Here is an 11,878-nt window from a genome sequence, read left to right as displayed (position 1 = left end):
TTGCATGTACTAGCATACTTCTAATGAATGTGATTAGAAGACATCAATGAAACAACACGTGGCTCTCACTTTAGATAAATGAGATTTTCCAGCCCCTTCAGATATCAGGTTGCTCAAGAGGCTGGTTATGAACACACGATGTGCCTGATCACTCTGGGCAACCAATTGATTGGCATCCTACCTTGGCACCAGCTGGTACTGTTCTATCAAGTTAGGACTATTGCAAATGGTATGAAAATGTTGCCTTCTAATACTTCTGCAGATTAAAATCACCATTTTTCTGCTGCTGGTAGTCTGATCCTATCGATGTCTTCAGGTGCTGAGTCAAGTATAGTTTTGTTGGAGATAAAAGGTCACCTACTGGCCCTGAGGTTCTATATCCAACATAAGGCAGAATGAATCAGGTAAGCTTTCAACAGAACATGCACATTAAGATGTAAGTCTTTACGAATCTGTAAAATATCTCAATGTAAAAAAAGCATGTTCAAGAACTCCAAAAACAGTCGATGAAAGATAAATTGCTTAAGAGTTTACAAATCTGGTACACGTATTTCTACTTTCCCAGGTAGAAAACTATAGGCATTGCCATTGACTCTTCCTGACTCCTTGGCATTATTGAAGATTGAGGAGTCACTTGTTACTGTTTTTTAAAAGTCATTTTGGAGCTATCCAGTGGCTTTTTATAAATTGATATCATCCAACCCTGAAAGGATTCTGTAACCTGAAATGAAATACTGTCATGTCTTCTCTTCTCAATATCATAAGGTTCTTCAAAAAACAACTCTGCTAATAGTCCACTGTCCCTTTAAGCCTAAAGGACAAATCTGAGCCCTTAGATTTTTCCTCCAATACTTTGTTTCTAAAAGGAAAACTCTTTGAGTATTATGAACATATTAGGAAGATTAATTTCCTTCTGATGGGTGCTCATGAAAACCTCTAATGATATGAAGAAGTCTATGTTCTAGCTGTTGTCTCATTTATTTTATACATAGTTGTTTCTAGATAAAAGTTAGGAAAGTTTGTTGTACATGGTGTACTGACGAAATCAAAGAACACGTGAAAAGATCCTTATCCACTGTTGTCCTCTTTGAAGATAATTGATATTAAATGATGACCTTATGATAGCTAAAGGGTCAAAGAGGCTATCTCAATACTTCTCGATGTTAATTTGCTCTTTCAATGGCACCAAATGAAAGTTATAGTTGAACTGAAGAAATGTCTGCTCTTAGATCAGGAAGTTTTGCAAGCACATTGTTTTACCAACTTTCAGAATCTGGATGTTTTGTATTTCAAAAGCTTGCCAACACACCTGCAGTGATTTTGACCTATGTTTTATAGTTTGGCAAGAGAAACAAGATTTTTCATTTGACCTTGCTCAAGCTTTTAAATGTTTCTCTCTTGCTCTTGTTGTTGCTAACTACACAGCTATACTTAGTTTTAAATGTTTTTTGTTTTTTTTTTTGCAAATTGTTTATTGTGAATAAGGGTGTTCCTGATCTAAGAGACCTTCAAAGCATTTAAAAGTATTAAGACTTATTGTAGTTGTTTTGTAAATAGCTAGTGTGCTTCTGATTGTTACAGCTAATATAATTATCAGAAGTTGGCCTGAAATATGTAGAATTCTCATGTCCTGTGAGTCTTCTTACATTCTGGTTATATCTTGTCTTCCATGTAGTCTGTCTTCTTTGGCGAAAACGCCTTGAAGAGAAAGTATTAGTAAATTCTGATGATGTTGGGACATGAAAGGACCTGTAGTTCGCTCTCTGGTGACGTTTTTTCTTACGGGACCGCCTCCTCTTTTTTCTAGTATTGCCTCGTACGTAACCGAAACTGGACTTGTGGTAGTTGTCCTGATCAAGCATGTATTTGGGACCTAGCCTTTTCTGCATTTTGCTGTTGCTGTTCTCAACTCTCATGAAATTGTTTTCACCCTCAAGCCATGAACTTATTGGTTCATACTTGAACCTCTTGACTGGTTTCCTAAATTGGTATTCAGAGTATTTCTCCTCCCCAAAATGTTTATACTTTGAATACAAGCTCAGCTGACTTAAACTAATTTCTTGATTGTTAGATCCTCTTTCAGGTGCATTTTCATATATGGCCACATATTTCTCTTCCTCCTCTTTGTTTATGATGAGGTTTTGATTGAAGCATTCAGAATCACTACTAATTTCCTCAAGGAAATCTGCCAACTTAAACTCTGCTGACCTTTTGGGTGAGGAAAAATGGCTTTGACTTCCAGATTCTTCGATCTGGTAAGCATGGGTCTCTTTCAACAGATGGCCCTTTCTATCAGTTGGGATCAACTGATCACCAGCTTCACTGGCTGTGTACTTGAGATGATATTTAAACTCCTTAGAACATCCTTTGGCATAATATAATTTTGCTCTATTTTGTGGCTTTTGCACAGGATTCCAAGTATGCAGGTTTTGCATTTGACTCCACCTGGTTGAGTCACATTTGTACTTTCTCAATTTGATTTGAAATCCATTTCCTGTAGCATAGACAGATCTCTGCCACCGATGTGTGCTTGTTGGGTGACTTGGTTCTAGGCAGATAGAAGAATATTTTGGAATGTGATAATAATGGTTTAATAGAAAGTCAAGAAGGTCACATGTTTCACGGTTTTTCTTGCCACGGTATTGCTTAGGTAATATGGAAGGATAGTTATTAGAACTGAGGTGGTCTTTCTTCTCAAGAGATTGACCTTGATTTAATGCAATTTCCAAGGAAGTCTCGCTAAAGTCAAAAATGTCATCGCATTCATTGGTGAATAATTGTCCAGTTCCCCTTTTTCTGACTGAATTTTTTCTACAATGGAAGGAAGATTCATGTAACCAAGCCCTATTTCTTCCCTCCATTTTTTTTTTCATTTATTATCTAAACTGGCAGCCTGTATCTTGGCACTTTCTCCTGATTTTGAAGATATTAGGTATTTATCTTTTCTTTCTTTAGAGTTTCCAATGTACCGTGATTAGCTTCAGAGTGCTGCAACATTTACTTTTTGTGGGTTAAACTGTGTAGATTCCTTAAAAAAAAAAAAAAAAAAAAAAAAAAGGTTAAAAGTCTGACATAAAAAAACTAAACCGACTAAAATGTTCAAAGAAAATTTGGATTTCTGACATTTTTTGTAACAGGTTTCTAATACCATCTAGGATCAACCCAAATTAAGAACACTGTTGTACTAGGAAACAGGAGGTATAAAATTAAATGTCTCAGTCTAATATGAGCTGCTTTTACTAGATTTGTGCCCATCTTTATGTTACAAGGCACCACAATTTACATACTTTCAAAGCACATGACCCTTTTTTATTATTTGTTCACAAACTGGGGATATGAAGAAGAATAAGAAATGCTCTCTAGCCCTCCCAGAAAATCCTAGAACAAAAAAAAACACAAAAAACGGGTGGATGAAAAGTGTCTACAAGACAGTCAACTGACTTGAAAGGTAACCTATCTTTCTGTTTTTCATTCCAGTTTTTTCCTATGGATTGCAGGTGAGGGTGTCTCTGCCCGCCCTCAGTCAGAAGCAACACAGCAAGTAGAAAATGTGGCCAATGACAATAGTTCTATCTTTGGTGCTATCTGCTCTGCACAACTACAGGGCAAGTGAAAGGTGCTGCCCACAATCCCACTCTGCTGGGAGTTTGTACAGTGCTGCTACTGACAACTGGTACAAATCATGACACAGTGTTTACCCATTAACTAGGATTAGAATATGGGAATTGCATAATCAGTATAAGGTATCAATGGGGCCAAGAATTAGGCATTGCTCATATTTAAAGAAAAATTCTTCAGTGGTCATTAGGTAAATTTTTCAAGATCCAGCTATCCTTATTATAAGTGGAAATGCAATATTTTTCTCATCCTGATTTCACTAATTGTTCACATTAATGAGAAGACTGATATTTCAAATATACATTAAATCAACTCAACTAATGCCATTTACCCTTTGTACAGTATTTAAAAACACTGAATGTGGCCCAGCAAGCATGGCTCAGTGGTTGAGCATCGACCTATGAACCAGGAGATCACAGTTTGATTCCTGGTCAGGGCACATGCCTGGGTTGCGGGCTTGATCCCCAGTGTGGGGCAGCTGATGAATGATTCTCTCTTATCATTGATGTTCCTATCTTTCTCTCCCTTTCTCTTTCTCTCTGAAATCAATAAAGATATATTTTAAAAACAAACACTGAATATGGATTTTTAAATGAACAGTTTGGGAGCCTTTCTGTAATTGGAAGGAAAAGAAGTTCCAAAATTGGAACTTTCCAAATAAAACAATTGCTGTGATATGAGAAATTCTTTTTTTTTTTTAAATATATTTTTTATTGATTTTATACAGAGAGGAAGGGAGAGAGATAGAGAGTTAGAAACATCGATGAGAGAGAGTCATCGATCAGCTGCCTCCTGCACACCCCCTACCGGGGATATGCCCGCAACCAAGGTACATGCCCTTGACCGGAATCAAACCCGGGACCCTTCAGTCCCCAAGCCGACGCTCTATCCACTGAGCCAAACCGGTCCCGGCTATGAGAAATTCCTTAGCAAATACTTTTAAGACTAATTGACATGAGCTTGTTATACAAAGCTAACTGCTCAAGGCTCTTCCTTCTCATTCAAACTGTTGCAGATAAATGGACATGTAAAGTTAACGGAAGACTACAAACCCACACCATCCATTTCTTCCCCTTGGCATTTTCTGTTACATCCATTAGGAACCTAGAAAAGTAGATACAATGGCTATATTGCCCTGGGTAAAACTGTCTTGAAGTTTAGCAACACAACGTGTGTGTTACAGATGGCAAGAGCAAGACACGATTCCTGGAGAAAATTTGGGTACACCTTTTGGAAACCCATGATTGGTATTACTAGAGATCAGCCTATTGAAAAACTGCAATGTGCCTTCCATAGAATCAATTTTAAATAGGTGATAGCTTAACTGGAAGAATTGTGTCTCCTACCAAAACTGAACAACGAATGAATGGGAAAGAGCCTTACTGCAATTTTCCTCAAGAGCACCAGTAACAATCAAATGGCCTCCACCTGCCTTGAGACAGTAGGAACTTCATCTCCTCCCACCCCTCCGAAGAATTGGGCTCTCCAGGCGACTCAGCTTTGACTCTGTACCACTTCCTTTGCTGGTGTCTGTACCTTCAGGGGTCACCTCCTGACCCTGGCCTTCTTCCCCTCTTCCTCTCCTCTTTTCTTTTTCTGGACAATGATTAAAGGGCAACCATTCAGAAGGTATTTATTTGGCATCTGCTCTCTTCCCACTCCTTCCCCACTGTAGGTGAGGAGAGAAGAGAGCAATATGGACAAATAACAAATCATTTAGGTTTGCAGGAATCTCTCACTGCTAATCCCAGGGCCAGGCAGAGACAACTGAAGATAAAAGACACTGTGGTGCATCCATCAAAGGAGAAAGACACATAATTGAGTTGATTGATTAAAAGCAAGTACAGGAGACCTTACACTGAGAATACAAAAAAATATACTATAGAATTTGAAGGAGGGGCCTCTAGCCTCCACTTTCTCAAACCACAGTCAGGGTACTGGATCAGCTTTCACAATAATGATTTCCTTTTTCTTGAGATCAAAACCTTCCATGAGCTTGTTTTACATAAGCAAATAAAGGTAAGTCAAGGTACTCAGAAAACCTTTAGGGTGAGAACTGTCCTTCATATATATTACAACACAGTACACTATCATAAAAAAACATACTGGCTTAGTAGATTTGGGGCTTTTTTTTTTAACTGCTGTTTTCTGAAAATATAAACTGTTTGGGAACATGGGGAAAGAAACAGAAAAAAGGACAAGTATCTGATTGAGAACTTAGCCCAAAAGCTGGATGATTATCTACACTGCATGTCTGGTCTAGAAATTTGGGGGGAATAGTTACATTGACTAGCCACAACTTCTAGCCAAGTTTCACAGACATGACCTCAAGTAATTCATATCACTTCAACAGCTAAAAAACTGAGAGACACAAGGAAATATATCTCCCTTTTTGATTTACAGGGGAAAAAATGGAAGAATAAACACGCAAGGGGAGAGGCCAGGAGGTAAAACTGATTTTCAGAGTCCAGAAATTCTGGCCCATTTGTACCTTGGAAAATCTTTGACAATCCAATACTACTTTCTATTCTCAATCTCCTAAATAGGGAAACAATGATAAGTTCAAAGGAATAAAGGTTCACAGAAAGAACTTAGGCCAACAAGAAATACAGTCCCAATAAATCAATCCATACCTTCTTGCCTATGGGTTAGTTTGAATATTGACCATCCCGTTGAAGAAAACCTCTTCTAGACCTGAAAAGAGGTTTGTTTGTTTTTAATTAAAAAGCATTTTATATTGGCAGGATAGGTAAAAGTTGGTAAATTTTAGGTAAATTGGTATATTTTAAAAGTTTTGGTAGGCTAGAATTTTCACTATAAAAGTTCCTGGTTCTTTTTAAAAAATCATTTTAGTTTAATCAGGCTAGTCCCATTATTTCTCATTACTTGTTCTCCTAACAAGGATGTTGTCTTTTAAAGTCTCTTGTTTTCAACTGTTTTTGTCACTTTGACTTTGTAACAGCAAGGTTGAAAGAACTGTGCAGTTCTCCAATCTGAGCCAATTCCTGCCCCTCCCACCTCAGTGTAATCTTTCAATAAAGTTAGCCATTCATCCAAAGAGATAAATCCATAAATCAAAACACCTTCGTTGTTAAAGTTGGTCTCCTTACCTTATAGACTCTTCCTGGTCTCTCTTCTTTTCCTTGCTTTCTTCCTCCAATTCTTTTTCTTGGTCTCACCTCCTTACAGCTCCTGCACGGAAGTGTTTGGTTGTATCATACATAACCTGCCCCCAAATATTTCAAAGTTTCATCATAAAATGGCCAGTGTGTCTCAGGCCACAGAAATAAAACTAATTTGGGAATGGGAAATTCAAAACCAAATGAATTAAAAATATCTCTGTATCCTAGTACCCATACTCTTCTACTACTTCAGCTGAGCCTTCCTAACAGCCCTGCGGGCTTCAGGATTTTCTTTGGCAGAACCTTGAGGAGCTCATTTCATTGTCACAGGTGTCATCACAATACCACCATCAGGCACAGACTTGGATAGGCACAAACTGGGCAGTTGGGCACTGGTATATGGGTATCATTATAGTATTTGCTGCATCCTTTGTCTGACTGAGTAGTTCATAATTTTAAAATAAGTACATTTTAATGTAAGTATCTTCACAGATAACACACACATTCATACATAGGAAGCTACTTAAGCTAAAAGTTTAAATGCATGCTAAAGATTAATTTAGAGAAAAAGAAGGGGTTAGCAGCATCTTTTCCTCTGCTGGATTAAGATTTCAAGCAAGAGATGATTAAGCAGTCAGATATCAATAAAGTGACATGACTAGACAGATAAACTGAATTTAATTTGCCCAAATTTGTTGGGATTATGTTTTAGCAACTTACCTGTCAGGCATCTTGAAAATATAAATTGTGATCTCAATAATAAAGAGAGTAAATTGTTCTCCTTGTGATTTCAAACTCTCTCTCAGCAGATTGGCAAGTAGAATAAGCACATTAGATGCTTTGATAAGAGCCATGAAACACACTTTTAATGCCTTCAAGAAATTATGGCAGAACCCCAGATTATAACAACAATCACTTTAAAACCCCAGCTGGAAGCATGCCTGATAACAAAATAATGTTCAAATCAGGATTATTTTTCTTCCTAAACATCCATTTATAAATGACAACACAAATGCTTACATGAGCTATTGATCAGAGCCCAGTGGAGTCTAAGGAAATTTATTCTAGATGCTTCTTTCTAGCTTTTACTCAGGATCACCTGAAGAGTGGGAAATAAAATAAACTGACTACTTCTTATCTTAATGTTCCATGCCAGAGCTTTTCCACTGTTCCCTTTGAGCATCAGCTTCATTCCTCAAAGGGTTTCCATGGCTTTTATGAAGTCAGTTGACTCCATATACTGTACAAAGGCCTCAAATGTCTGCATGCTGAAGCTAAAAAAAAAAAAAAAACCACCCCAAAGCTTCCACCAGTCATTGCCTCTCTGTAGGGATCAAACCTAGAAATATCCACATTCTTGATCTTCTCAAAATTTTCAGTGACCACCTATAGGATCTTTTCACATGGCTTCCCCCCAGTGGAACCTTTAGGTACAAACCCCTTGCCAGGCAAGCCTTTGAAATGTGTGGAATCCAGGATCTTATTGTGGTCCAGCTCATCAGCCCTGTCATTTTATGGAGCCTCCTGTTCCTTCAGGAAGTGCTCCTACTGTCCCTGGGCATCTGTAGCCACTACCTTTTTAAAATATATATATTTTATTGATTTTTTTTTTTTTTACAGAGAGGAGGAGAGAGGGATAGAGAGTTAGAGAAATCGATGAGAGAGAACCATCAGTCAGCTGCCTCCTGCACACCCCCTACTGGGGATGTGTCCGAAACCAAGGTACATGCCCTTGACCAGAATCAAACCCGGGACCCTTCAGTCCTCAGGCCAAAGCTCTATCCACTGAGCCAAACTGGTTTCGACTATAGCCACTACTTTTAAATCTGTTTTCAATCCATTTAGCTTGATGAACTTCCTATGTAATTTTGCCTTCAGGATCTGAACTAAACTGTGTTTAAGGCTCCCCCTGGAATTGGATGAAATCCTTCGTACTCTTGGAGTCAAACTATGGTGAACTGTTCAGGGCAAATTGGGCTCTTCAGCTGGTCAAGAAGAGCTGTTTTGATCAGGGAAAATCTGACTCTTCAGCTAGTCAAGAACTTCCCAGTTCAAGGAAAGACCTCATAGGTTCTGTACTCTCTGGGAGTCATACATTGATAATTTTGCTGTGGGCATGAGGTAGAGGTGCTGATCTGCACAGAGCTCTGTTGCCTCAGAGCTATCATACACCACCGTCACTGTCATTGTATCCTCAGGCAACCTTGGATGGTGAAAGGGAACATCTTCAAACAAACAGAGCAAAACACAAATTTGGACTTTGAATAGTGCTAGCATTTGCTGGACTTAGGTCAAACAGAGGGGAAAGTATACTATGCGGATATTTAAGACAATAGCTTTCATTTGTTTAATGTGCTTTAGAGGTTTCAAAGAGTTTCCATATACTGCCTCAGCTTCCTTAACTGTGAAATCAAAATAATAAGACTTCAGGAATGATGAAATAGGAGAGTACATGTGAAATACTTGGAATAGTGCCTGGCACACAAGAGGTTCTCAATAAACATAAGCTATGGCTATTGTTTATACTACTTAATTTCATTTGATTCATGAAGCAACCTGTGAATAGGTATTTTCAATGCCTGTTTTACAGATGGGAAAATTAAATGAGTTGCCCATACATTAAGACCCTAAGATTCCAAATCTCCAATCCTATATAATAAAGAGGGAATATGCAAATTGACCATTACTCTGCCACAAAGATAATGGCGCCCACAGCAGAGGTGGGGTTTCCATGACACAAGATGGCTATACCCACAGCAGAGGCTGGGTTCCTATAACGAGCCTTAATAAGCAATTAGCAGGGACCTGAGGTTGCACTCCCCCTGCCCCATGGGGCTTGACCGGGTACCTCAGGCTGCGCCCCCCACCCTGGTGCCAGGCCAGGAGACCTCAGGCCACACTCTCTGCCCAGCAGGGCTTGATGGGGGACCTCAGGGCTCACCCCCTGCCCCGGCTTGGGCTGGGGGACGTCAGGCCATGCCCCCCAACCCGGCACCGGGCCAGGGGACCTGAGGCTGTGCCCCCTCGCCCAGTGGGGCTTGACAAGGGTGTGCCACTGGGTTTGGATCTAGCCCAATGCAGGGTGGGGGACAGCTGGGTCTGGGTCTCGTGCGATTTTGAGGCACATGTGGGTAGGCAAGGACTTGACTCTGGGTCTCATGGTGTGCCCCAGACTCTGACAGGAGGAAGATTTTAATATACATTTTACCACTTTTCTTTCATCTCTGACACTTCTATTAGAGAGAAAGGGCAAATAGCAATATTAAAATATTTCCTCTAATTAATTCCCTTTTAATGTGCACGAATTTCATGCACTGGGTCGCTAGTTTTTATAAGTCCCATAAAAACCTGCTGGAGTTGGCACAGAAAGAGGACAAAAGTAAAATACATGTAGCACCTTCGTGAACAAGCAGCTAGTTAATCATTCTAAGGTTGGTTTCTAAGTCTTATATGCCCATATCAATTCTTATCTTCCACTCTATTGACTAAATTGAACACTAAGTTCAAGTGAAGAAGAGACAACATCTTCTAATAAGTGACAAAGTGAATTTGTCCTCTACTTTGGAACTAAAAACCCCCAAAACATGACTGCTTGTGGTCATTTCACATTAACAAATTATTTAAAGCTGTCTCAAGGTGAATATTACTAATACTGGGAATTGGGGATTTCTGCTTCTATTTGCTAACTTGAAGCAGCACTTCCCAATTTAAAAAAAAAAAAAGCTTTTTATCCCCTAAAAGTAGATATATCCATAATCTATATATCACCTGGTCATCTCATTAATGTAAACTTTGGGGACAGTTAGACTCAAATGTATATAGCCAGATGATGGAAATTCTAATACAAAATTTACTACTAAATGTTGGTTAACATCATAGGTACACATTTCTTTAACAACTGTCCTTGAAGGACAATATGAGTTAACTCCATTTAGGAGACAAAGTTTGCACAAACAGTTTGTTTAAAAGTTCACCAAAAGCAATATCTAAGATATTAGGTTCTAGAAATCCTTATGATAGCAACACCTAACTGAGATCATATGAGCATAAACATATTATTTTCCAAAAACATTATCTAAATAGCAATTGGGGGAAAAAAAGTCCAGTAAGTTTGGTTCAATTTACAGCATGAGAATCAGCACTAAGCTTCTTTAGGATAAAAAATTATTTGACATTCAATTAAGATATGCTGAACCCCAAATTTAGCTATAGTGGATAGGTATCTATTTCTATGACCTAATTTAAATCAATGTTTTAAAAATTATTATAGTACAGGTACACACAAAATAATCACTTTAAATGAATCAGGTTTGTCATGTTCTCCATTTACTCCAGTGATACTGCCTTTGTTTTAAACATTTTAGAATGCTTCTCTTGAATTGTTTTCAAAGTCTGGTTACATTCTTTAAAAATAACCTTGATGAAGGTCAGTTTCAATATTCTTCTCTCCTCCTCCTCCTCCTCCTCCTCCTCCTCCTCCTCCTCCTTTCTTCTTCTTCTTCGTTGTTATTAATCCACACCCAAATTTTTAATTGATTTTTAGAGTAGAAGGGAGGGAGGGAAGAGAGAGGGAGGGAGGAGGGAAAGGGAGACAGAAACATTGATGTGAGAGAGACACATCGATTGATTCCCTCCCAGACCAGAGCCATGCAACCGAGGCACGGTGCCCTTGAGTGGAAATCAAATCCAAGACCCTTCGGTGCTCAGGCTGATGCTCTAACCACTGCACAACACTGGCCAGAGTTCAAAATTCTTTTATCATGGATTTAATTTTTAGAAATCATCAAAAATTATCTAGAATCAAGAATGTTGAATAAAATGGGTCAGAAAAAGAATGAATTTCAGCCCTAGCCCGTTTGACTCAGTGGATAGAGCATCGACCTGCAGACTGAATGGTCCCAGGTTCAATTGTGGCCAAGGGCATGTACCTTGGTTGCAGGCACAGCCTCAGTGGGAGGTGTGCAGGAGGCAGCTGATCGATGTTTCTCTCTCATTGATGTTTCTGACTCTCTCATCAATGTTTCATCCCTTACCATTCCTCTCTGTAAAAAATCAATAAAAAATATCAATATATATTTTTTTAAAAAAGAATGAATTTCGCGGAAACTGGTTTGGCTCAGTGGTAGAGCGTCGGTCTG

At 38.8% G+C, this 11,878-nt stretch overlaps 1 protein-coding gene and 1 pseudogene across 2 annotated transcripts; both read right to left on the bottom strand.

The window, feature by feature from the left end:
• Nucleotides 1–1,292: 1,292 nt before the first annotated feature.
• Nucleotides 1,293–3,015, bottom strand: LOC311615136 (A-kinase anchor protein 17B-like). Its single transcript, XM_084870384.1, has one exon. The coding sequence runs from the start codon at nucleotides 2,871–2,873 to the stop codon at nucleotides 1,527–1,529; it is 1,347 nt and encodes a 448-aa protein (XP_084726510.1). The 5' UTR covers nucleotides 2,874–3,015; the 3' UTR covers nucleotides 1,293–1,526.
• A 2,775-nt stretch (nucleotides 3,016–5,790) lies between these two features.
• On the bottom strand, nucleotides 5,791–11,079 carry LOC311615159 (A-kinase anchor protein 17B-like; annotated as a pseudogene). The gene is made up of 3 exons: nucleotides 8,784–11,079; nucleotides 8,559–8,739; nucleotides 5,791–8,315 (listed from the first exon to the last, which is right to left on the bottom strand). The product of its transcript is annotated as an A-kinase anchor protein 17B-like (transcript).
• Between the last annotated feature and the right edge of the window lie 799 nt (nucleotides 11,080–11,878).

This window comes from Pipistrellus hanaki, assembly GCF_964339955.1.
Source record: "Pipistrellus hanaki genome assembly, chromosome: X".
Taxonomy (NCBI): domain Eukaryota; kingdom Metazoa; phylum Chordata; class Mammalia; order Chiroptera; family Vespertilionidae; genus Pipistrellus; species Pipistrellus hanaki.
This window is presented reverse-complemented; position numbering and strand designations above follow the sequence as displayed.